The 27,042-nt window shown below is 50.8% G+C and overlaps 1 protein-coding gene across 3 annotated transcripts; it reads right to left on the bottom strand.

Annotated features, from left to right (window-relative positions):
• LOC146300083 (protein jagged-2-like) lies at nt 1-26,707 on the bottom strand. 3 transcript variants are annotated; one of them, XM_084680468.1, is made up of 25 exons: nt 26,384-26,707; nt 25,496-25,816; nt 18,486-18,546; nt 13,960-14,214; nt 13,810-13,870; nt 11,591-11,721; nt 10,881-11,000; nt 10,596-10,709; nt 9,916-10,029; nt 8,543-8,656; nt 7,924-8,144; nt 7,678-7,828; nt 7,387-7,551; nt 7,087-7,200; nt 6,872-6,985; nt 6,634-6,747; nt 6,201-6,317; nt 6,071-6,098; nt 5,024-5,109; nt 4,537-4,650; nt 4,308-4,423; nt 3,968-4,225; nt 3,689-3,820; nt 2,295-2,454; nt 1-2,181 (listed from the first exon to the last, which is right to left on the bottom strand). In XM_084680468.1, exons 1-25 carry the CDS (start codon nt 26,450-26,452, stop codon nt 1,670-1,672), a joined length of 3,762 nt encoding a protein of 1,253 aa, XP_084536594.1. In that variant the 5' UTR covers nt 26,453-26,707; the 3' UTR covers nt 1-1,669. The 3 variants fall into 3 exon arrangements, with proteins under 3 accessions (XP_084536594.1, XP_084536604.1, XP_084536611.1); XM_084680478.1 differs by lacking the exon at nt 8,543-8,656; XM_084680485.1 differs by lacking the exons at nt 25,496-25,816; nt 26,384-26,707 and adding an exon at nt 18,696-18,927.
• Nucleotides 26,708-27,042: the final 335 nt, after the last annotated feature.

The raw sequence follows: 27,042 nt of genomic DNA, 5'->3' as shown, positions 1-27,042 counted from the left end.
TTTGGTATAAAATACTTTAATAAATAGTAGGATTTTTTCTAAGAACAAACAAAAAATTCACCAACAAACCAAGACTTTGCCAACTGCTCTTTTGTACAAAATAATTACAATGTTGTGCACATTCAGCCCACTGTGCTGGGCTAGCAAGATCTGCTGAATGGATATGGGTCGTTATATTGTAATCCTTTATTTTGCATCATTAAAACAAATTGAAAACATAATTTTTGTCCACGAATAACAATATTAAACTGCAGAGATACACCAGATTAATTTTCACTACCACTTCAGAGGTAATGCAAGATTGGTTCTCTTCCTCTGTCATAGTGCAGAAACAGAATCAGTACAAACACTGGACAACAACCACAACAACAGCAACATCAACAACAATATAACTTGTTCCCTTCATTAGACCAGAACTTATAATCATTAGTTGGGCCATTACAAGGCCGGGTTACATCACTCCTCATCAGAAACAGTCTACAAGCATTCATCCACATACCTGGCCAAAACCTGCTTGCATCCTTGGATCCTGTGTCAGACTAAAGCGACCTTTCCATGTGTTGGCCCGTCCTTGCATTCTAATAGGACATTCTAGTGTTAACATACAGTAGTAGTGTGAATGGGAGATAGAGAGCCAACATTCACTGAGAAAACTCTTGATGTTGGAACAGAAAGATAACACAAAACAACCACTTATAATGTGTATATGTCAATGCTCTGGTGAACTAAGTGGGACCCTAGATATTGTCCATAATCTGTATAAAACCTGCCTTGTGTCAACGGACACAAATAAACGGAATGACATCATAAAAAAAAAAAAAAACATTCTTACTTTTTAGAATAACTATCATACAAAGGGTCACTTAAGTTACTAAATTCAAATATACACAGCCATTTTCATATTTACATATATACATAGCATCGAAATACCTTTATGGTGGTATGAATAGTTGTTTAGAACAGACTTCCCTTTATATGAATTTTAAGTTCTGGATAACTCTGAAAGAAATGTAAGAAAAACTAAAACGTAGGGCTTAAGGCACTTTCTACCAAAGCAAATACTGAAATGACGCATAGGCTCCAAGGAAGTTTTAAACACATGCTGAAAGGATATACATAAAGTCTTTACAAGTGTCTACATGTCCTGGTTAAACATGTTTATGGATGTAAACAAATGTTTCTGTCAGGAGGCATGTACGGTTTCCGTCAGCTATTTAAGGACTTGCAATACAAAATCTGTTTACATCATTTGACTTAGAAAATTACGTTACGGCAGGAAAGCATAGAAAAGGCCCAGAGTGTGGGTTAAGGCAGATGTGAAGCGAGTGGCCCATGACTATAGTCCTCCAAAGGCAGTGCTCAAGTCACGTGATACAGAATCTTCTAGATGACATTAAGGAAAAGATTTTTCCCCTTTGAAAACAACAACGGTTTGTAAACAAATAAAAAATAGAAAGTAGCCAAAGCGTTTACTCTTTTTGTTTCCAACAGTGTGGTTTTCAACTGAAATCAGGAGCAGTTTTATTTTAGCCGTCAAGTCCATTCTTTTGTAAGTAAGAAGCCTCGACATTGACACGGAAAAAAAGAAGAAAAGTTTAATAAAATGTTTATAAAAAGCATCTGTAATCTTCACTTCTGGTGCTTGACGTTTAAAGCAGACGTGTCCTGCTCATACGTAATGTTCTTTGACGTCCTCCGCGACGTTGGCAGCATTAAGGTTTTTACAGCGGTTGTCCTTGGGACTGTAGGCAGTCCGATGGGGGCCTTTGACCGGGGCGCTGCGGCTGGTGCAGATCACCTCTCCTTTCCCCAACCCCTTGTCCTGCCCCCCAGGCACGGGGCACTTTTGGGAGAGGCCCTTGTCCAGCTCCAGGCCTCCTCTCCCCTGCCCCTCCGCCTCCTCGTCCACGTCCTCCTCCTCCTGGCCGTCCGCCCCGTCACACTTCCTGTCGGCGGAGCTCATGAGTTTCTTACACTCGTACTGGACGTCCTTGTCGCGGTTGTCCTTGAGCAGCGCCTGGCCGGCCCACGGCGTCTCCAGCTGGTTGTTCACCGTGCCGTTCTCGGCGGCGGACGCCCTCTCGCGCTCTTTCTTCCTCTTGCGGCTCCACCGCACGCACACCACGATGCAGAGGATCCACAGCACGCTGAAAACCACGCACAGCACCGGGACCAGGTAGTCTGCGAGGAGAGAGGAGGGAGGGAGCGGTTGGTTCCGGAACAAACGCAAAAAAATAAAAAAATAAAAACCCAGTTGGAACCTAACTGCAGACGGTTTCGGGCCTCCGACTCACCAACAGGCTGGGGCATGACCTGCGTCTCCACTTTGACCTCCACCACAGCCAGCATGAGGGTGCTGTTGTGGCGCTTGGAGAGGGCACTGATGATGCCGCTGGCGGCCTCCTGGATGTCCGCACGGTTGGCCTCCAGTGCACGGGCATCGTCCTCATAGGACTGCAGGGGAGAGGGGGGAGAGATGAGGGGCGGGGAGAGGAGGAAGGAAGGAACAGAGAAAAAGAAGAGGTAATGTTGACTCTGCACAAGAAAGGGATTCCCCCCCAAACCCCTCACCCCCCCCCCCGACATGCGCCCTCCCATGAAGCAAACAGAGGGTGTAGTTAATTGCCTAATAAGTCGATCAGAGTGAGTCCAGGGGGAGCTAGGGGGAGCTTAGCTCATTGCTGAGCACTTCAATTAGGAGGAACAATAGCAGAGCGGGCCAGCTGTGACTCCCTGGCCAGAGAGAGACCCTCCCCTTTCTTCTTCCTGGGAAAGCAGCAGCTCATTCACACGCTCCCAGCCCAGAGAGAGCGCCCCTCACCCCGCCTCTGGCACCATGCTAGGTCGCTAGCGACCACCCTCCGGGCCTCACAAAGCCCCGGCAGCCTCCCGTTGAGGCCAGGGTGGCCCACAGCCTCCACAGCCCCAGGTGTGGGTCTTCTCCACGCGCACAAGCACAGTCCGAAACCGAGGCGCACGTCAGGGCGTTCGACCCGGACCTTCACCTCGAAAAATCACCTCTGACGTTTTCGACGTGAGCCCATGGTTGAGTGGGCGGTGAGTTGTAATGAAAGCCAGCTCTGAAACTGTGAGGGTTTCACACACACCACTCCTTTTCCTGTACTACGTCCCCAAACACGACTACATCACAAGTACAGGCCTAATCCCCTCCATTAAGAGCTTAGTGTCCTGTAGGGCCTGATTTCCCTCATGTCTGACTCTGGGGGGGGGGAACCTGGGTGGCCGGCATAGACAGAGAGAGAGAGATAGAGAGACTAACATAGCAACGACAAGCAAAGGAGGAGAGACAGAGAACAGTAAGGTGTTCCAAAGTCAAACTAAATGTCAAACAGATGTTTCCGAAGAAGGGCGTCGCGCTTCAAAAGCCTCCCCTTTTAACAAAGGGGAAAGAAAAAGGCTTCGATTTTACTGGTCTACTCTTGAAGCCATTTACAATGACGAATTAAGTGTGTGATTTAATAAAGTGAATGAAAGAGCAGAGTAAGGAGAGGTCCTAGGGGCTAAGTGAGGGAGGAGAGGAGCGAGGGATTCTGATGACGACAGGGGGACGTGTGGAGGTAAGAAGGGATCAATGGCAGTTGGAAGGTGGGAGGTGAGGAGGGCAGCTGTGTGTGTGTGTGTGTGTGGGGTTTCTTTTGGGGGGGGGGGGGTGTTAGGGGCCACTCACCATGGCAACCTCTACGGCATCTCTGTTGGAGTTGGACAGGTCACAGAGAATGAGGAGCGAGCGGTCTTTAGCCAGGGTCTGGGTAACAGGGAGGTACCTTAGCTCCCAACAGATGTTCTCCACAGTTGTGCCCTTTCATAACACACACACACACACAAATACACACAAAACATGATAAGAGATGAAAATTAGTAACGTAGGCAGAGAGAACGTTCATCCGTTTGTGTTCCGAACAGAAAGCATTTCTAGTCAGTCCAAACAATCGTTTGTGGCTCTCACTTGTGGCACTTTGTCCTTATCGAAAATCAGGGTGATCCGAGCGCAGCCGTTGTCCAGGTAACCACTGTTGGGCTCACACTGGGTGTGCAGCGGAGGCGCAGGGTCGGGCGTGGAGCACACGCCCCACAGGTGGCAGGGCGGGGAGAAGCAGGTGAGGAACTGGTGTTCCACACACTCGTGACCTCCCTGACAGGAGGGGGCACTGTCCGGGGCTGGGGGGCTTCTCTGCAGCAGGCAGGGCCGCCGGCCACACAGCACCTGGAAACCAGCGGACAGAGGTTAGAGCTCTACACACGCCGACGGAAACTCAGCGGTGGGGACACGAGGGGCCGAGCCTCACCTTGGAGCAGCGCACGTTGCCGTTGACGCACTGGCAGGTGTTACACTCCTCCTCCCAGCGGCTGCCATGAGGAAACTGCAGGCCGGAGTGACGGCAGGCCTTCCCTATCCCTATGACTGAGAGAGAGAGAGAGAGAGAGAGAGACATGGTTAGGACCAGTCCCCCTGCACTCCCGCTCCCTGGAGAGGGCTTGAGGAGGGTTCTCTCCTGGGTTCTATATAGAACTCACACTCCTGGCAGCGAGGCCCAGAGCGGCCCAGGGGGCAGACACAGCGGAACCCGTAGATCTCGTCCACGCACGTGGAACCGTAGGCGCACGGAGAGGACTGGCACTCATCGATGTCTGAGAGGGGAGGGAGAAGAGAACCAGTTAGAACCCATACATAGAGATGTCTAACACTGCTTCAATACAGCCCATCGGGGAAGGTTTTGATGATAGGTTCTCATGCAGCCTCACCCTAACCCTCTCTGAAAAGAGGGTAAAAGGAGCTGAGGATTCTCCCAGAGAATGTCTCACTGAACTGACCTGTTTGCAGAATACAGCTGACCTCTCCTCACAAGAGGGGTGAGAGGTTAAGACAGGCTTCCTAAAGGCTTCCTAATCTGTCCCCTCGGAGACAATCAGCTCAAACTCCCCGTGTCCCCTTTCACCCCTGACCCCCAGGTCCGGCCCCCCCCCCCCCCCAGCACAACCCCTCTGGTTCCCAGGGACTCACTGATCCGGCAGTCGGGTCCGGCGAAGCCTGGGGCACACTCGCAGCGGAACCAGTTCACCCCGTCCACACACTGGCCACCGTTATAGCTGCAGGGAGAGATGGGAGAGGCAGACAGCACATGAACAGAAGCCCTCGCAGTGACCCCTCATACAGGGCAGCAGAGCACCGGGCCACAGGTGCCGGAGCCTGACACACACAAAACACAAAAGCTGCAGGGCTCAAACTACAAAGAGAAAAGCCCCTCGTTTTCATCCCTGTCCTGGCGGTAGAGTTTCGAGGCGAGAGAGAGAGAGAGAGACGGAGAGAGGGAGAGAGACATAGAGAGACAGAGAGACAGAGAGACAGAGAGAGAGAGAGAGAGAGAGAGAGAGAGATAGAGAGAGAGAGAGAGAGAGAGAGAGAGAGAGAGAGAGAGAGAGAGAGAGAGAGAGAGAGAGAGAGAGAGAGAAAGGAATGATGTTCACTAAAGCTGATCCCTTATCAATGTCCAGACTTCATATGTAAATCCTGACTGACCCCATACTGTGCTGGCCCTATACCCCCGCTGCCCTGCCCCCCCTGCCCTCCCCCACTCCGCCCCCTGTGCAGGGGTCAGTGGTGAAGAATAGGGAGAGGTGCGCCCAGCCCCACCCCCTGCCCCCATGTACTAATCCCCCTGTCAGTCATTGTGGCAGGGGGAGTCTTTGTGTCCGGCAGACCTCTCTGATCCAGTGGAGCAGGAATACCCAGCTGCCAGGCTTCAGTTCTCCTCTCACACACCTTCCATGCACCCCACACACACACACACACACACACACACACCTCTGCATCCCCAGTACCGCTTGGGAAATCTGGGAGGCATTAAATGAGATTTGTGAGGTGTGTAGTTAGCGGGACAGTTTGTGTGCGAGTGATCCTCTCTAACACCCTCCATCACGGAGCAGAGTGTTCACACCATGCAGATCTGGCGGAATGGGACCAGAAAATGGCACTCGGCAACATCAAATAAAACACCCCTGACTTCATTCAACCTTCGTTTGCGTGTTGCGTTCATGTTTCGACACTTACCAGGGGTGAGGGTTGCAATCGTTGGCATCTGACAAGAGAGAGGGTGAAACAGAACGGAAGTTAGACAATTTGCACCAGAGACAGTTGGACAGAGCCTCGATTAAAGTCCCTAGTTGTCCATGTTTCTTACTTTGTCCGCAGGTGGCTCCTTCCCAGCCGTCCTTGCAGATGCAGGTGTACGTGTCCCCGCCTCCCACACAGGTCCCCCCGTTCTCGCAGGGACCAGAGTCACACGTGCTGTTCTTGGCTGCAGGGACAGAGAGACGCCAGGGAAACACAGTTTAGGACCGCGGAAGAGCCAATCAAAGTGTAGGAGCGTGTGAGAAGCGGGAAAGAAACGTTAAGCGCTCGAGACGAGAGGTAATACTTTAGGAGGAGAGGTAAGACTTTAGGAGGAGAGGTAAGACTTTAGGAGGAGAGGTAAGACTTTAGAAGGAGAGGTAAGACTTTAGGAAGAGAGGTAAGACTTTAGGAGGAGAGGTAAGACTTTAGGAAGAGAGGTAATACTTTAGGAAGAGAGGTAAGAGTTTAGTAGTGCTAGGGGTTTAGGACGTGCTTCTCACCGGTGTTGCAGGTGCTGCCTCTCCAACCTGAGGGGCACGCACAGCGGAACGAGTCGCCGTGGTCGTAGCAGGTGCCTCCATTGCTGCAGGTGCTGGCATCACACTGGCTCTCACCTGCAGGAGAACACCAGGCCGTCAGACACACACACACACACGCTGATAAGCTAACGCACTCACCAACACACTCTCTGAGACACGCTGGGGGAAACACGCGCGCACACACGCTCTCTAAACTCACGCGAGTGGCAGGTCTTGCCCTTCCAGTTGTCGGTGCACTGGCAGTAGAAGTCGTTGAGCAGGTCCACACAGCGTCCTCCGTTCTTGCAGGTGTTCCTCACGCAGTCGTTCACGTCTGACGGAGCAGACCTCAGGGGTCAACACAGAACACGCTGCAGGCTCTCTCGCTCTCTCTTTCACACACACACTCACACATGTAAACACACACACACTCACCAAGGTCACACAGAGGGCCCTCCCAGCCGTCAGGGCAGAAGCACTGAAAGGAGCTGATGCCATCGATGCAGGTTCCTCCATTCTTACAGGGGGAGGCGACGCAGTCGTTGATATCTGCAGGGAGAGAGAGAGAGAATAGAGAAAGAGAAGAGAGAGAGAGAGAGAGAGAGAGAGAGAGAGAGAGAGAGAGAGAGAGAGAGAGAGAAGAGAGAGAGAAGAGAGAGGGAGGAGAGAGTATGGGTGAGGAGGAGGAAGCGATGACAGCGAGAGACTGGTGTGACTGTGGTTTAGAGTACTCACTCTCGTGACAGTAGAGACCAGTGAAGCCCAGATCACAAGAGCAGGTGAAGTTCCCTGCCGGCTGGCTGATGCAGTGACCGTGGGGGCCACACACATTGGACGATATGTGCCACACCCCTTCCTGGGTGTCGTTGGTGGCCACGGCAACGGTGCAGCTGTCGATCACTGGGGTCGACGAAGAAAGAAAACAACAATGTTTTTGAGAACGATGAAAATCACACAAACCCTCCAGCTGGAAGGCAAGGTCTGGGTTCAGGAGGAGCACTGCACTGAGCCCGTCAACGTTCCTACCTTCACACGGGTTGGTCTGGCAGTGGTCCTTCAGCTCGGAGCAGGTCTTTCCTTCGTAGTCGTCTGGACAGGCACAGTAGAAGTCTCCCATCAGGCTGTGACACTGGGCCTTGTTCTGGCAGGGGTTAGGGCTGCAAGGGGTCGTCTGGACCTGCGGAGGAGGGCACGGGTCAGTATGTTCCCAGCCACTGGAGGCTGATCTTATCGAGGGACCTGATGGGTTGGCCTCGCTGAAGCTAAGCTCACCTCGCAGGTGGTTCCGGAAAACCCGCTTGGGCACTCGCACATGAAGCCGTCCGGGAGGACGTGGCACTGGGCGGCGTTGCGGCACGGTTCGCCGGCACAGCTGTTCCTCTGGACCTCACAGTGGCGGCCCACGTAGCCGGGCGGGCACACGCACACGTACCCACTCAGCCCCTGCTGGCACGTGGCTCCATGCTGGCACTGTCCGTGACAGCTGTTGACGTCTGCAGGTGTAGGGAGAGACGGAGCTTAGTGGTGCATGATGACGGCGCATGAGTCAGACCATGGAAAGACAGGGATGGCATGCCAGACACAAAGCTCAAAGACGCAGGTTCAAGGAAAAGGAAGTTTAGATACAGGAAGCCACGCTGCTCTGGATTATAAAGGCTGCATGCGCTGAAAGCAGTTTAGGTCGACTGAGAAGCTCTCCTTCCTATTTCCCTACTCGCTGAAAACCGGATGGGATTTTCACGGTTGTGAAACTCCATTCCGTTGCAAGAGACTTGTGTGGCTAAAGAGTGTGTTTAGCAGAGAGAAAGCCAAGGAAGGGACATGGTTCTGAGTGGGTTGTTGACAGAGCTTCAGGCAAGAGGACAGAGATCAGGAAGTGACCAATACTAACTGATGTCACAGTTCTTGCCGGCCCATCCACGGAAGCAGGCACAGTGATATCCACCAATCAAGTTTTTGCAAGAGTAAGCATTGTGACAAGGCTTCCCGAAACATTCATTAACGTCTGCGGAAGGGGGAGAGAGAGAGAGAGAGAGAGAGAGAGAGAGGGTGAGCGAAAGACAGAGAGAGAGAGAGAGAGACCTAAGAACCAGCCCCACCACCAAGTATTATTTTTCTGGAACCAGGTTGAAATTCAAGCCCCTGGACGGCCTTTCTATCCCCAGGGAGAGCAGAATGCCTGCCTGCCTGCCTACCCGGCTGCCTGTCTGCCTGCCAGTCTGCCTGTCTGCCTTCTTGCCTGCCTGTCTGTCTGTCTGTCTGTCTGTCTGTCTGTCTGGCTGCCTGCTTGCCTGGCTGTCTGCATGCATGCCTGCCTGCCTGCCTGCCTGCCTGCCTGCCTGCCCGCCTCTCTAACCACAAACCTTCGCTCTTCCACACCAACGCGCCCCACACCCAATGTAATGTAGAACATTCTTTAAGATCTAGTGAACTACTCTTAATCATGTACTGTATGTTCTCAGCGGTCCCCCTCCCTCCCTCCCTCCCTCCCCCCTCCCTCCCTCCCTCCCTCCCTCCCTCCCTCCCTCCCTCCCTCCCTCCCTCCCTCCCTCCCTCCCTCCCTCCCTCCCTCCCTCCCTCCCTCCCCTCCCCCCCTCCCTCCCTCCCTCCCCCTCCCTGCACTGACCAGACCCAAGGCTGAGCTGCTACACAGCACCTGTTGGGCTGCCGTAACACAACACCTCTCTCCCAGGTACCGCCCGCTCCCTGAAAGGGGAACCGTGTATCTGAGGATAACGGACCCGTAACTCAAGGCCCAGAGCTTTGTCTCCTTGCCTTAGCATGTTCACAGGTTAGAAACCATTTCCTCTGAAACGCCTTTTGGTGGGGTGGGGCTCTGGGTGGAAAACATCCTCCTTTTCCCCCTGTCTGCAGCCAAACATAACCCCCCTGTCTGGGTATATTTGCTCCCAAGGCCAGCAGTTGCCAGGCTGTGTGTTATTTATAACTTTACTCAAGTCACCTGGCTCCGGTTGCACATCATATTCAGCTATCTCAGTTTGCAAGCCCCCTTTTCAAACGACTACTCTCCATAGTAATAGCACTCGCTAAAACAGGACGAGGTAAACAAACATTAAAATGCTACTCAAGCACAGAAATTCATGGCATGAGATCAAACACACCATTCACTACTGGGGACAAATTAAAAAAAGACATTCACAAATAAAGACCAGTCCAAATGTAATGCAATCAAACATGCTGTGTTTAGTTATGCACCCCAGGACACCTCGGTCCTGAAGCTCCAGCACTGCTGGGTTGGCGTACCTATCTGGCAGGTCTTCCCTGCCCACTGCGGAGGGCACAGGCATTCAAAACCGTTCTCCATGTCGATGCAGGTGCCACCCTGGGCACAGGGGTTAGAGGCACACTCGTCCGTGTCTGAAACACCAGACACACACACACAGAGTTAATGTCACAGCCTGACTTCATGTCACGTTCATGAAGCATGGGCACAAACACACATTTAAAGTTCCACCCCCCTCTCTCTCTCTCTCTCTCTCTCTCTCTCTCTCTCTCTCTCTCTCTCTCCCGTCTCTCTCCCGTCACTCTCCCTCTCCCTCTCTTTCTCTCTCTCTCTCTCTCTCTCTCTCTCTCTCTCTCCCGTCACTCTCCCTCTCTTTCTCTCTTTCTCTCTTTCTCTCTCTCTCTCTCTCTCTCTCTCTCTCTCTCTCTCTCTCTCTCTCTCTCTCTCTCTCTCTCTCTCTCTCTCCCGTCACTCTCCCTCTCTTTCTCTCTCTCTCTCTCTCTCTCTCTCTCTCTCTCTCTCTCTCTCTCTCTCTCTCTCTCTCTCTCTCCTTCTCTCTCGATCTCTCTCTCTCTCCCCCTCTCTCCCCCCCTCTTTCTCTCTCTCCCCTCTCTCCCCCCCCCTCCCTCCCTCCCTCCCTCTCTCTCCCTACCCCTCCCTCCCTCATGCACACACGGACAGTAGAACACGTTGCTCTCACCTTTAGCACAGGTAGGCCCCGTCCAGCCAGCGGGACAGTGGCACTCAAACCCAGACGGGACCTCGTGACACGTTCCCCCGTTAGCACAGGGGTTTGACACACAGGCGTGCTCCGCTGGAAGGAGAGAGGGGTGAGGGGGGTGAGAGGGATGAGGGGGGTGAGAGGGGTGAGAGGGGTGAGGGGGGTGGGGAAGAGAGACATATTTTTGCTTAGCTCCAGTGAAAATGTGGGTAAAACGCCATTGGCATCCACAGGCAGGTTGATATGTGCAACGTGCTGACTCACCTATCTGGCAGTTCTTGCCTGAGTAGCCGTCAGGACAGGCACAGTGGTACTCGTCTGGCTCCGTGTTCATACACGTCCCCCCGTTCCTACAGGGACGGTTCGTTCCACAGTAGTTCAGGTCTGTGGAGAAACGTGGAACGTCGATGGGTTAAGCTCACTCTTGGGTTTGGGGTTCTGATGTCGGAAACAGGTGACAGGGACTACATTTACATTTAGCAGACGCTCTTATCCAGAGCGACTTACAGTAAGTACAGGGACATTCCCCCCGAGGCAAGTAGGGTGAAGTGCCTTGCCCAAGGACACAATGTCATTTTGCCCTGAATCGAACCGGCTTCTGATTAATATCCCGATTCCCTAACCGCTCAGCCATCAGACCCCCACATTTATCAGACGCTTTTATCCAAAGCGACAAACAAATAATGCATCCAGGAAGTTAAGCAGATGACCGAGGACCGTGATAGTTCCAACAGTATTCCGGTGGTCAGAGTCTAGGTACGGTTTGTATTTTGCTAACCAAACCACAAAGCAACCACGTCTCAGCTACAGTTTCACAGGTCCAGCCTACTACATCTCACTACAGCCTGTGGTGTTGGTGTGCACAGTCATCTCACTACAGCCTGTGGTGTTGGTGTGCACAGTCATCTCACTACAGCCTGTGGTGTTGGTGTGCACAGTCATCTCACTACAGCCTGTGGTGTTGGTCATCTCACCTTTGTTACAGAGCAGGCCTCCCCAGTTCTTCTCACAGCTACACTGCCAGGGCTTGATGCAGGTACCATGGACACAGCCAGGGTAAGGCAGGCACTCATCACAGAACAGACCCTGCCAACCATAGTTACACCTGCAAAGGAAACGGACATCTTACAGACCACAACCACCACGGTATAATATCTGTGTTTCATGCTCATTTCATCCAAAGGCAACAAACCTTTTATTTTTATTTTTTACCTAAGATCTTCCGTTTTGTAGCCCCTAGGCTAACCCTTCCCAGTGACCTCATGTCAGATATATACCACAATGAAACGAGACAGTATGCTAAAGTGATCCACAACCAACCCAAGCATGGGTTAAAGAGGAGGGTTTGTTTATGTGGTTATCTGCGCGGCTGAGACGCCACATCGCCACGACGACCCGAGTCGTCGACAGTAGCGAACATCTTCATCGAGGTGAACGATGACACCTTCACAGAGGGACCTAATCTCAGCCAGTGTGCTGGGGACATTCCTGACCAGAGAGAGAGAAGGAGGAGGGGGATCGGGCCTCTAGCCTCTCCTGACAGCGTGTGGGGCTGCTGGGGGGATAGGGAGAGGCTGTCTGGGAGCCTCCAGGGAGGCGGGGGGGTGGGGGGGCGAGGGCCGGTGAAGGGTTAGCTAATCTGTTGGTTTATGGCAGCAGTCTGTTATTCCAAGGCCAGCGGTAACCTTGCCCCACCTGTCGTGTCATTTCTCCCCCCAGGGCTATTTTAAGGATCCCCGTCTGCAAATGGACGCCGATCGCACACGCTCCCCTGCGATCCTTCGCACACGCTCCCCTGCGATCCTTCGCAGACGCGGCAGTCCGTTCGAGAGGGCCGGGGGGGTGTGAGGCGCTGCGGTTTGGACACGCACAGAGCCGCCACTACGCTGATGCAGATGGTGCGCGCTGTAACGCAGTGTGTCAGAGGTCCCTGTGTCGCAACGTGCAATGTTGCATTAACGTCTTGCACACTGGCCTGTGGTTTGGGGTTTGTGCAGTGCTGTGCAGCCGTGGTGGCGTGGAAGGTTTGAGGCCTCCATGTGGGAGCGGGAGAAGGGGGGGGGGGGGAGAGGGGGAGGAGGGGGGGAGACCGCCAGGCCGCCGCAGGCTGGGGTGGCCTCAGACCTCCCCAGCCATGGCCCCCGTCAATGGAGGGCCCCAAAATATCCCTCCTCCAACAACCGCCCGCGCTTTGGAAATAGACCTGCAGAAGCCACGCCCCTCTCGCTGTCTGTCAGCCAGGGGGCCCTGACCCGCTCCTCTCCAACAGCTCCAAGACTGTTGAATTATTTACAGAGAGAGAGAGAGAGAGAGATACAGAAAGAGAGAGAGAGGGACAGAGAGAAAGAAAGAGACAGAGAGAAAGAGAGATAGAGAGAGAGAGAGAGAGACACTCTCCGAAATAAGCAAACTTAGCCCCGCTGTTGCCAGGATACCTCTTCGGTCGTGTCACATGAGGGAGAGTATAGGTTGTGGACGCGCTGTGTGTATGGAAACAAGACACCGACAACACATTTTTAGTTTTCCTCAAGTGTGCAGGAGGGCGGGCTTCTCTCCGCAGGAGGAGGGAGCCTGTGTTCCTGGTGGGAGAGAGCTTCGCAAGCTCCAAATCACACGTTGAGGCACATTCCATTTTGCTCTCTTCGTTCGATTCCAAAAAGCCACATTCAGAGATCAGGCTCAATCGGGAGTCATATCGGGAGAGTTCTCTCCCCTCGCCCCGGTCCACTTGCATGGTAGTTTAAGCTAATGATGCACCAGAGTTGAGGACCAGCTCACTTTGTGACGCCAGGCCAGGCTGCCGTCAACTATAGGCCCGGTGCGTGACCCATGGTGCTGGATCAAGCCCCGCCCTGCCAAGCAGGCCAAGCTGCCAGCCAAAACAGGCCCAGGATAGGAGGAGGTGCGGGGGCCTACACAGCGCTGGAGCAGGAGAGGAAACACAGTGTGCAAAACAGGCCTCCGCGGGCCAGCTTTGGAACAGGAAGGAGAACAATGGCTCCTGGATCAGACTGGAGCTGGAGAAGTGTGTGTGTGTGTGTGTGTGGGATGGGGGGGGGGGGGGGGTAGTACATGACTCTACAGTCCACAGAGGGCCAGGGCTTTGGAGGGAGGAGGAGATGGGAGCGGGCAAGGGACTCATCTAACATCCACCTCCACCCCACTGCATCCAGACAGGCTATGGGAGACTCACGTGCACTCTCCAGGGACGCTGCACCCTCCGTGGAGCAGGTTGCACCCTTGCTTGCAGATAGCTGTGGGTCAAAGACAGATTGACAAATGAATAAAAACCCAAATGTGTTGTGTGATGGGTTGGATGATGTGTCAGAAGGTTCCCACTCACCGCTATTGCAGCCGGGCCCCATCCAGCCCTCGATGCAGTCTCTGTTTCCCAACTGGTCGCACACGTAGTGGCCGAAGTAGTCGTCGCGCGGCTTGCACTGCTTGTTGCACTTGCTGCCGTAGTAGTTGTCGTCGCAGCGCACGCGGATGCTGTACTCGAGGGCGGCCGTGGCCCCGTTGTGCTGGATGGTCTGCCGCTCGTCTCCGGGGTTGATCATCCCTTTGCGGACGCTCCGCTCAATCAACAGGTCCTCACCTGGGACAAAAGCAAATGGACTTGAGTTCAGTAAGCTTGAATGCAGCAATGGTGCGTGGGTTGATTTGAACTCGCGACCCCCTTCTGGATATGCAGAGGTTGATATAGCGCTCTTCTGTTGAGTTGCTTCAACGTTGACGAGAGCGACTCTGAGTGCCTCGGAATGGGACTGGCGTCGAAGCTCGAACCAGGAGGGGGTGGTAGGTGGGGTGGTAGGTGGGGGTGGTAGGTGGGGGTGGTAGGTGGGGTGGTAGGTGGGGTGGTAGCTGGGGGTGGTAGCTGGGGGTGGTAAGTGGGGGTGGTAGCTGGGGGTGGTAGCTGGGGGTGGTAGGTGGGGGTGGTAGCTGGGGGTGGTAGCTGGGGGTGGTAGGTGGGGGTGGTAGGTGGGGTGGTAGCTGGGGGTGGTAGGTGGGGTGGTAGGTGGGGGTGGTAGGTGGGGGTGGTAGGTGGGGTGGTAGGTGGGGGTGGTAGGTGGGGTGGTAGCTGGGGGTGGTAGGTGGGGGTGGTAGGTGGGGGTGGTAGGTGGAGGTGGTAGGTGGGGTGGTAGGTGGGGGTGGTAGCTGGGGGTGGTAGGTGGGGTGGTAGCTGGGGGTGGTAGCTGGGGATGGTAGGTGGGGGTGGTAGCTGGGGGTGGTAGGTGGGGGTGGTAGGTGGGGGTGGTAGGTGGGGTGGTAGGTGGGGGTGGTAGCTGGGGGTGGTAGGTGGGGTGGTAGCTGGGGGTGGTAGGTGGGGTGGTAGGTGGGGGTGGTAGCTGGGGGTGTGTGGTCCAGGGCTGCGAGAGCATGATAACCAGAACGTTTTGGTTGAGTTTTCCGGCTTTGTGAAAAGGCTTTACGTGCCTCTCCCTCCCTCGCCCTCCCCCCCCCCCCCCCTCTCTCTCTCTCTCTCTCTCTCTTTCCCCCCCTTGCTCGCCCTCTCTCAGGAAACCCTGCTCTGACTCCTTCGGAGCCGGGCCGGAAATAATAAGAGACGGGAACAAACGAGGAAGGGCGACATAGGAAAGGGCCTTTAGCTTTTTCTCAAGGAACAGAAACACCATGAACCCAAGAGGCTTGGCTGCAGCCACCAGCAGGGTTAGGACTGGGGGCAACAGAAACTAATACCCTGCCCCCTCGATCGCTCTCCCTGCCTCTTCTCTCTCCCTAACCCTCCTAACCCTAACCTAACCCTAACCCAGTTAGGTCGTATGTTGTGGTAGCTCATTAGAACAATCTCTCTGACTCACTTTTATGACTTGCCTCGATCAAACAAAATCCCAAAGTGCTTTTTCCAGGGCCTTTAAAATCACTTTCTGCCCTGTTTTTCCTCGATTTGGCTGACAGCTAGCACGCTGCCACAGATTCAACAGTCACTCCCCCACCTGAAAACTGCAGCACTCCACTTTCTGCTGCTCATTTCCAGCAATTAGATATAAAAATACAGACCAATCATTGGCTCTCTCAGGCCTGAAGGAGACACTCCTAAGAGAGGCGGCTGTTACCAGGGAGAGAGGGGGGCGGGAGGGGGGCGGGAGGGGGGGGGGACTGTGAGGGGGGCTTCAAAATGGAGCAGTTGACCGAGTGAAGAGTAACACAACTGCCTGTGTTTATACAAACACAACATTGTTTAGAAATGTAGTGTGGCTGACACACAATTTTTGCCCGCAAATTTCTGTCAAGCGGGTTTAGGATAATGCTGTCTTGGCTTGGATATGGAGCAATACAGCAACTTTCATGCCATGCACATGCTACCATTGCACTGATGAAGCTATTAACCGCTAAAACGACAATGAGACCGTCAGAGTTCACACCCTCCTCTTCCTCCCTCCAACAGTCCGCCATTCGTCTCTCCCTCTCTCATTCTCTGCAGATGATGTCAGAAGACTTAAGAAACACTAACATCAATGGCCCTGCCACCACCTAATAAACTAACAATGGCACAGGCCTCTTCACCCTAGCCTCTGTTTTGTGTTTAAACACAGAGAGTTTCCTGGAGGATAAACAGCCTGAAGAGAGCCTCCTTTTTCCTGAGGCCTCTCCAAAAGGCTGGCCAGGGTGAGCTATCCAACAGCCCCACCACACACTACGGCATGGGATTTTTTATTTATTTTTTAAACAACTCCCTGTAAACAGCTCTTGCACAGTGCAAAACAAGGCAACACACAGCTCTCTATGACCCCAGTAGACCCTCCTGGGTTGACGTGGTAACGGAGGCTGGGGGGGGGGGGGGGTTGTGTAGCTGTCAACACAGCGACCGGTCAGTCTGTCACTGTCCAGAGGCGTGCGTGTCTGTGGCCCCGGTGGCTGCCTGTCCTGTCGTGCCTGTCACGGCGTCGACATGCAGGATAATGAAGTGGCGCGCGGTAGCTCCGCAGCTGCTGGGAAGGTAATTAGCAGACGGACTTCAGTGGAAAGAAAAAAGAGCTGAGGTCCATAATTAATGGCTTAACGAGGTGATGTCCATGCTTTATATAGAGGCGCAGAGCAGTCTCTCTTTTCTCTCTCTCTCTCTCACACACACACACACACACAGTCCCATAGGAGGAAAACCAGCCTAGCAATGCTACCTATCAGTCACAGTCAACAACATAGGAATGTATACACTTCCAACAGAATCCTATATAAACCACTGCAACTGAGCAAGAACAAAAAAATATTCAAATGGGACTGATCCCTGACACTCATGGAGGAGGGGGAGAGACGGGGGGCCCAGTGAGACCGGCCTGGCCCTATCTCCTCTCCAGAGAGACCAGCCAGGCCCTCTCCCCTCCTCAGAGAGACCAGCCAGGCCCTTCTCATTACGGGAGCCATTTTCTCTCCGGGCTTCTGGGTAAAGGTCTTTGTGAGGAGCCGCATTGTTCCAGAGAGTCTCTGGAGCTGCCTCGCTATCAGCGCACCGCGGCTGAGTACAATGTAGAAGTGAGAAACAGGACGCAGCAGCGAGGATTCGTGTATCGCATGTTCATCTGGAGTCAGATGGCTAAGCGGTGAGGGAGTCGGGCTAGTACTCAGAAGGTTGCCGGATCAATTCACCGCCATGCCAAATTACGTTGTGTACTTGTGCAAGGCACTTCACCCTACTTGCCTCGGGGGAATGTCCCTGTACTTACTGTGAGTCGCTCTGGATAAGAGCGTCTGCTAAAATGACTAAATGTCATCGAGCGTACGAACACAAAGCCCTCGATAGGTTAGCTCAACCCAGTGATCCTGCCTCTGGGTTTAAAAGCTGCCCTGAATCAAACTCCCTGAAACAATCCAGAGTCTCTATCACATGGATTACATTCCTCAATTAACCTGTATTACTGCTGGCAGGAGTGAGATGAGAGGAGGAAGTAAAAACAGGACACATCTGTGTACAGGACTCCTCAGGTCCTAGCTACAGGCATCACCACACTCCTGCATTCTTCTGGTTTCCCTTCAGGAACAATTAGTGACTTACCTACCGTATGGAAGGAATGCTGTTTGTGTGATAAGAGGGACAAGAGGAGAAGTCTAGGAGTATTAGTTATTTCCTTTGATCTCTGACGTACGAGGACACTTCCTTTAGACTGTCATCTGTTATGCTGGTGCTACTGGTGGTATATAGAGCAGGGTATATAGGTATAGAGAACAGAGTGGTATATAGAGCAGGGTTTAAAGGTATATAGAACAGGGTGGAATATAGAACAGGGTATATAGGTATAGAGAACAGGGTGGTATATAGAACAGGGTATATAGGTATAGAGAACAGGGTGGTATATAGAACAGGGTATATAGGTATAGAGAACAGGGTGGTATATAGAACAGGGTATATAGGTATAGAGAACAGGGTGGTATATAGAACAGGGTATATAGGTATAGAGAACAGGGTGGTATATAGAGCAGGGTATATAGGTATATAGAACAAGGTGGTATATAGAGCAGGGTGGTATATAGAACAGGGTATAAAGGTATATAGAACAGAGTGGTATCTACAACAGGGTGGTACATAGAACAGAGTGGTATCTACAACAGGGTGGTATATAGAACAGGGTGGTATATAGAACAGCGTGGTATATAGAACAGGGTGGTATATAGAACAGGGTGGTATATAGAGCAGGGGGGTATATAGAGCAGGGGGGTATATAAAGCAGGGTGGTATATAGAGCAGGGTGGTATATAGAGCAGGAGGTATATAGAGCAGGGTGGTATATAAAGCAGGGTGGTATATAGAGCAGGGGGTATATAGAGCAGGGTGGTATATAAAGCAGGGTGGTATATAGAGTAGGGGGTATATAGAGCAGGGTGGTATAGGGTATATAGAACAGTACTTACCACTGTTGCTGTGTGTGCCATTATCCCAGTCCCACGCCTCCACTATCAGAGTGTACGCCCTCTGGAAGAGAGGCAGACCATAGGTCATTAAAAGGTTATCAGAGTTCATACTAATACATAGTCCACACACACACACACACACTGCATGCACACAGAGAGGCACCGCAGTGCTGCACGTCAAACACAGCACACACACACACAAACACTTACGAACAAATCTGGAAGGATGACGGTGGGAACAGAAGTCTGGTTCCCACAGTGCTGTCACTGATTAGCCGAGAATGGGCCTGAAGCTAGTTAACAAGTACAACTTGAGAGTGAGAAACATCTACCTGCTCACCCCCAAACACAGCACTTTACGCCCTGGTGAAACGACTCGCTGATTTGCATGTCAGAGGATAAACACTCATAAACAACTCCCTCTGTTAGCAAGAAGCCCAGATGGCGAAGGGTTATTTTAGGTGACGTGTGAGTAAACCAGACAAGATGGTGCTTGATCTGAGTTAGCTAACCAGGGTCGGGCCGACAGATGATAATTCCCATGACCCGAGTCTGAAGGAGGAAGCCAGGAATGAAGACTAGATCAGTTAAGGAAGGGATGAAAGACTGTCCAAAGCCTACCTACCATGACATCATCAGTCAACTCCAGTCATGTGACCATCAGTCACATGAGCAGATGAAAGAAGACTCAAATAAGCAAGAACTCAGATGGTTTCATAGAACCTTCTGGAAAGCACAGGGAGACACACCTCACAGTTGGCGGTAAAATCTCCACCCTGGATCAGGGTCCCACAACGCGAGTTTAAAAACTCCAAACGGCGTGTCTTTAACCAGATTTAAATCAAATCTGATCCTTGTGGAGAAAAGAGTCACATTTCATATAGAGATAATCACCACCCCCAAGAATATTACCAAGAATGTATTTAATAACAGGAATGTGCCCTTCCCCAAAACGCAACGCTTCCATCACAATGTCATCTGTTCCAGTGAGGGGCCGTGGAGACACCTAGGAGACAGGCTCTGGGTTCTACAGAAACAAAAATCAACACAGAGAGAAAGTCCTTGCCATTAGACCAATAGGTTGGTCCTTGGTGACTGCTGGCTAGGCTTTCCTGTCTGTTCCCACCCCTGGTCCAGAGGTCCTGAGGACCCAGCCTCTCCTGCAGCTCTGGAGCTGAATACAGGCTGGGCTGGATGAATGTGTGAAAGAGTAACTTCCTCGGTCAGCTGTGACTGTAAATCACAAGTCTGGAAACCCCTGAAAGCACACTTTTGACGATAACTGATCGCCATTTGCCGTGACGCTGATTCGTGTTCCTCAAATCAGTCTTGTGTGGCGGGATTAGTGACTCCCTGGTGGGGGTGTTTGGTGGGGTGCGTGTGAGGTCCCTGTAGGAGGAGTTGAGGCAGTGTTGGGGCGAGGGGGATGCGACCCAACACACCTGGGGAAGTTCTGACAGAGGACACATGACACCTCCAAGCCAATTAACAGGACTCCCAGGGATTTGGGTTTTCATTAGCTGGCCAAAGGAGAACACCGTCCTCGCTGCATTCATCTGTTCAATGAATAAATTACTGCACTCACTGCCCATGTGACACTTCCAAGGGGACTGCACAGAGAAGGAGCTTTAACTGGGAATTGTCAAGAGGGGGAAAAAGTAGGATAAGACTCATTATCATTATCTTTTTTTCCGCGTCGCTCGCTTGAATAGAAAGTAACGTTTAACAAGGGTTTCCATGAGCCTGAGACCCAATTAACAACTTCTGCCGACTTGCGATTGAGAGAGAAGAAAGCAGCGACACCTGCCATCTCACACCTGTTAAGATGTTGATATGAATAAACCATGCTGGTCCCTGCAGGGTAAAGGAACACAGCCTGCTTCGTTTAGCACTTTATTAACAGAACAAGCCTTCTTTCAAAAGGGCTCTCATCACACTCTTTCTCACACTGGCTTTTGTTCAAACTTCTAATCCAATCAAAGCGGTTTTCCAAGCCTAGCTGTTGAAATCATGTTTCTCTGGCTAGCATCCTATAAGATGTATAAGATGTATATTCTTTTTTCTGTGAGGTAATGCATTTTTGTCATGAGATTAATGCAACTTGGCCATAAATCATCTGTGATCCTTCTGACACAAATGTTCAGGAGACAGACAGCAAGTTTAAACAACCCGTGAGTCTCTCCAAGTGCCAAAAGGATGAAGTCGCTGAACACCTTGTATTGATGCATGACACTCCCTCACTGTGCCCTAACCTGTTTCAGCACCATGGTGGCCTCAGGTAAACACCTGGCTTAAGTTTCCCAGGATCATCCTGTGGTCATCAATGCAGTCCTAACTCTGCCAGAAGGCCATCACTTTAGACAGGGAACCCAACACCACAGCAAGGTGCCGAACACCAGATACGCAACAGACCCACTTCAGGGCACAACACAACAGGAGCCTTAAGTAAACACTTTCACATCCACTCCTGACTTTTAGCCCGGCACAACTTCTCTCTCTCTCTCTCTCTCTCTCTCTCTCTCTCTCTCTCTCTCTCTCTCTCTCTCTCTCTCTCTCTCTCTCTCTCTCTCTGTCCCCTTTCTCTCTCCCTCTCTGACTCTCTCTCTATCTCTATCCATCTTTCCCTCCCTCTCTCTCTCTTTCTCTCTCTCTCTCTCTGTTTGTTTCAATCAACTCAACACTTAGCTGAGGTATAGGGTTATTTGCTGGATCTGAAAGGTGCAGTTACTAAGGGGTTAAAAAAGTCTAGTTTTCTCAGCCTTTCCTCTTGAGCGTTGGGGAAACAGATGTACTGTACAGTGTATACCTCACCAACTCTTTCTCCACAAGCACTGACATACAAGTCTGGAATGTCCTACCCAACTATGCTCCTCACCGACAGCGACAGACACTACTATAAATACTAAGAACTATATATACTATACTGTACATAGTTAATTCTTGACTCCCAGTCCAAAGCCTTTTGGACACACGTGCGTGCTTACACACACACACACACACACACACACACACAAAACAAACACTCGTACTAATCCGGAGCTTGCAAAGGTTCCATAGAGCTAAAGTTGGGTAACACACACACGACCAACTGGGAGAGTGTTCCAGATGTTGACCTCGTTGAGAAACTCTGATGTGGATGAACCTTCACCCCATCACCCAGGAGGTGAGGGCGGCTGCTGTCACAACAGCCAGCCTGGGACTCGCTGCTGCAACCCACACAAAGATCTCAGCCATTCTCTTACTACGGTGGAAGAAACGATACTTGAAATGAACAGAATAGAGAATGCGCGTTTGTGGAACAGCAGCACCTAAGGACTGGGCTGGATGGACGTCTTGGTTAACAGCACACATCATCATCTAGGATTTAATTAGAGCTGACGACAATGCCCCACCTCCACACCCACCCCCCATCCCTCCACACCTTGTTCCCAGCAGAGGGCTCCGGGCAGGGGGCTTGGCTGTGGCCCCACACCTCCCCCTCTTGCCAGTTCTCCAGCTGAGCTCTGCTAGTGGGCCAGGTACACGAGTCAAGTGGGGAATGAAATTGGCTGTGTAATAACATGCTTTAAACACGGCTGCACCTGCCATGCATGCATTTCATTATACCTTACTGGTTACCATACGCACATACACATACACAGACACACACACACACACACCAAGACAAATAATACCCATGCAAACCCATTCCATAGGCACACGCCCAGACAACAAACAAGATCCTACACATGTAAACAAGTCCAACCTGCCCCATAAGAATAGCTGAGAGACATTAAAGATTGAGATGGCAATCAGTAGATTCACACGGGCTACGGACTAAATCAGGTCATCTTAAGTGGAACCAGAGTAAGTCCCTCGAGTCGGGCGTCACAGGGGAAAGACGATCAGGTCTCTCCCCACCACAGATGAAGGAGTGCAGGGCTTTAAACAACACAATCCCTCACCTTGTCTCACCTCACTACCACACACGTAACAGAGCCGGGCTTTCTTCATCCAGGAAGACGGACTTCGGGCTTTTAAGCTTATTACACTGACCCAGGGAGCAGGGCAAGGGCACAGGAGGAGCCGTGGCCCCAATAAAACCAAACCTCTTAGGGTCACAACAATTCTGTATGCTGCTTACCAGTCAAAAACAAACATGATTTGTTAACTGGGCTAGGCTAACCAGGCTAACTAGGAAGCATGCATCCCTAGGCAAAGGACTATCATTCGCTTTCTAAGACTGCACTCAGCACGTGAGCCCAGCGAGGCGAGCAGTGGCTGTTTATCAATTAGGCAGGAACTAACGAGACAAGTCTAACATGAAGACAAACAGACATTGTTTTCATCCTTAACTAACAAGCATCGCATCTCCGCAGCTCTGGAAACTTCCGGCAGCAACGCGTTCTTACGGCAGACAGCATTTCACACGTCCGAGTTATTCATGGTTAAAGCGTCTGATGGGTTTTTGAGATTCAACCACGTGTCCAAACAGATGTTTCACCTCGGCATCACCCATGATGGAAGCGAGGAAAAGCGAGGAACGTGTGGAAAATATTTTTTAAAAAACACCATGAATCAGGAGAGTAAGCCCCTCGTTCTTGATTTACACACAGTGGGGTGATGGGAGGACAGGCCGACTCTAAAAATACTCCAAAAAGAAGCGGAGGGGAGGGGGGAGGGAAGAGGGGAGGGAAGAGGGGAGGGGGGAGGGAAGAGGGGAGGGGGGAGGGAAGGGGGAGGGGGGAGGGAAGAGGGGAGGGGGGAAGGGAAGAGGGGAGGGGGGAGGGAAGGGGGGAGGGGGGAAGAGGGGAGGGGGGAGGGAAGAGGGGAGGGGGGGAATGAAAAACTCGTGTTTTTCTCCTGGAGTCAAACACTGCATTATAAGTGACTCTGTGAAGGCCAGGACCTAAAAACACCTCTCCCTTGTGACAGACTCCTCACAAGAAGGAGAGACGCTTCTCTTCACCCCCCGAGACTCTTCTTCCTTTCATGAAAATAGATGTCACTGAAAACTCACACAGCCCTCGGGGGTTAAGCATGAAGAGGAAATTGATCATTGAGTGGCAGAACAATGTATTTTTTCTCTTTAATTCATGTCAGGAGCCAGTGGCCCAGATATTTTGACCAAGCAATGATGCCATCATCAGCTACAGGGAATGGTTTCACATAATACATTCTCTATTCAGCTCACCAGTCAATGTATCTGATGGTACAATATTCATCACTATTGTCTGGGACTCCAGAGGAAGACCTGGCTTAACTGAATCAATAATTATTTTTGTACAAAAAATATTGATAATCATGCAAAATGCATGTAGAGAAGGCAGAAGTCTGCTGTGTTGAACCCAGGAGGATATTTTAAAGACACTTCAGCCCTCGGGTCAGGCAGGGGTGGGGGGGGGGGGGGGGGGGGGTTGGTTAGTTAAGGTCAAAAAACGAAGTTCTGCAGAGAAGGGAGACTGCCGTTGGAATGAAAGGGAGACAGCTGGATAGAGTAACACGGCGGATATTGACGTATTTTTTCAATATATTTTTTTACAATGTAGTTCAGGCGGCAGGCGTGTGCTGTAAAGACTGCAAAGTGCTGCGGGAAACCCTGGGTCAGACCTTCCATGCAGATATGCAGTAAAGCTGTTTTATTGTCTTTTGCGTGTTTTATTACGTAGTCGAGTTGCTGCTGTTGTCCTACTAGAGTCACCCTGAGCCAGCTCCCTCATCACACCCTCACCTTATGGGTTCCAGACTCCTCACGACACAGAAGGGACACCAGGCAGTACGTGTGTGTGTCGCTGCACCAAACAGCCAGCAGCCTATCCCTTCACAGAACTGGGAGTTTTCCCTAGTCTTTCTTGAGGGTTTATGTTGGTTTAGGCGCAATTCTATGGGCGAATGTGAAGCCCACTGTGACATTGCTCGTGAAAAAAGCTACGCAAACAAGATTTGGATTTGATTTGACAGACATTATTTGAAGGTGAAACATTCCCTGGCAACATCTTCTAAAACTGCAAAAAGCCCTGCTCGAAGCACCAACCCCTTCTTTTGTCCCGAGTAAACGGTGGAAAATAATGCCCGCCATACACTGAGACAATCACCCAATAAGAGACAGAGGCTGAACCTGAGAGCTGATTGGTAAAGGCATCCCCATGTCCAGATTGAGCAGGGATCTTCACTTGTTTGAGTAGTGGTGACACTGATATCCACTCCCTATGTCACACACAACTTAGTGGTAATTGTATCTGCCGGGGCCCCCGCTTACTACGTCCATCTTTCCTTTTGCTGACAGCAGACCAAGAGGGCTGATGAATGGAGAGGTCACCTAGACAACCAGCCACACCGTTCGTACATGCTGAGAACAATCTCACGGGTACAGCTAGTCACGAAATGTTTATATTTTATGGACTATATTCTAAATTTGATCATCTCATTATTATTTAGATTAGATTTTCATATCAGCACTGAAACTGACGATTCCGTGTTTTTTTTTTACTGTGTTCCAATTCAAGGCATCGATCAACGAGCCCAGGTGTATGGACCAATCAATATATTTTTTCAAATATCCTCCTCCCGTTCCACCCCCAACCCATACTCCTACTTCACACCACCTGTATGCTTTGTACCGATAAGGGGGAAACAATGTAAGAACGGATGTTTTAGTTCGTCCGGTCTAAAACGGCACAGGTAACTGCGCGTAAAAATAGGCCTGTAGCCAAAAGCACGCTTCTCGCGCGTCCCTGTTCGTGTTGCGCGCCTGTGGCTTTACGGAATGTGCACTTGGTCATAACAAACTGGCATAGACTTGATGTTCAAGAAATTACAATGAGGAATGGGAGAAAATGCATGCACTCTATTGACTCTTATGTAAATGTTCTATAGCAAAGATATGCGTGTTACGCCAATGTCGCCAAGTGGACAATGTTGCCAAAGATGGCACATTCGGTCTCTCTCAGCACCATTTTCTGATTTTAAAAACAATTGACTACACAAGTAAGATAACGGGCTCTAGCTCAGATATGACGTTATCCACTTACCGGCCAAGCAAACCCGAATGGAATGACAATCTTTCCAGCATCACTGATACGGTTTTGGTTGTTCTTGGCGCTCTTGAGTTGAAAGGTATTCCCACCGATAACGTTAGTAGATCCAGTTCCGTAGGTGCACGAGCCCGTGGTCGTGACCTCAGTTTGGTATTCCTTTAAACACACTTTAAAGTAGGTATCACATTCATCCCGGTTACAGCTGAGATCTTGAGCGTTTCTTTCGCCGTCGCAGCAATCCCCGTCCGACAGTTCACCGTTTGCGTTCTGTACGGCAATCAACTGGAGCTCGAAATAACCCGAGGCCTGGGACACCTAAAAATAACATTGAATAGAGAAAAGTTCTTACAGTCTTGCAGTACAGTATACATACTGCACACCTGGACTTCTGTTCCCAATATGTAGTTAAATTATTTGTGGTTTTATCTCATATTTACATATCGGAATTGAAATATTCTCATCTTTACAAGGTATTTCTATGTGAAGAGAAGTTGTAGGGTTTAATTTGAGTATATATTGGTCATGACTATAATTCAATTTTGACTTGACTTATGACTGACATTTTTATGGGCACTCGATTACTTGAATCGGGTTCAAGATAGAACTCAGGTAGCCTATGAACACAACCAAGCATTGATGCATTGTGGAAATTGCAGTTAAGTGTGACTGGTGCAAGTAGAATGCAAAACGAATTCATCAATTTGAGGAGAGCCCTTAAGTAGAAATTCCAAGATCACATGATTTAACTGACTACCGCGTAACTGCATTAAGAGTGGAATTCTTTACAATTGAATTTTCCAAAATGAATGGGCTCTCGTTGTCTAACGTTCAACTGCCTGTAAATTTGAAATACCTTCCAATATTTAACAACAGTTAGCTCACCTCTGTCCAAAACGTCAGCAGCAGAAATACTATTGAGAAGCAATGCAAATTCCCCATACAATTCCACATGACTTCGTTTGATTAGTGTAGGCTACCATTAGGAAAAAATGTCTTTATCTTTTAAAAACAGCCGTTGACCGGCGAGTGTATCCTGGTCTTCTGGCATGCACGATACGAAAGCGTGATCAATTCCCGTACTCTGTTTCCGAATGAGAAAGAAACATAAGATGCGTATTAGTGGACAGCCAAGGCAGCGAGCGCACCGCTGGTCCAGACACACGACTTTCCCCCACCGTTCGAATCACTCAACAGCAAGGAAAGCTATCCGTTTCAGCACTGAAGACAAGCCTGGGGATGGTTCTTTGATTGGCAGCTAAACAAACCATTCACAAACTCCTGGCTCGAACGATGGTTTAGGATGCCACGAGCCAACCATAGACAAGGGGGCGGAGTAATCTAGCCTACCACAGATATTAGCCTACACATGATGATTTTAGGATCAGAAGTTCTCATTCAATTAAAACCATAAATTTGTTTGCCGATTTCTTTCTGAATATTCCCCCCCCCCCCATAATTCCAACTCCATAAGGCTAATTCTTGAATATCTTGCAATAAAAACATATTAAAAACGGTAGATTGTTAAAAAACAATCGAAAATG

Source organism: Hypomesus nipponensis, chromosome 3, assembly GCF_054491055.1.
Source record: "Hypomesus nipponensis isolate SF chromosome 3, ASM5449105v1, whole genome shotgun sequence".
Taxonomy (NCBI): domain Eukaryota; kingdom Metazoa; phylum Chordata; class Actinopteri; order Osmeriformes; family Osmeridae; genus Hypomesus; species Hypomesus nipponensis.
Note: the sequence above shows the minus strand (reverse complement) of the source record. Positions and strands in the feature narration are given on the sequence as shown.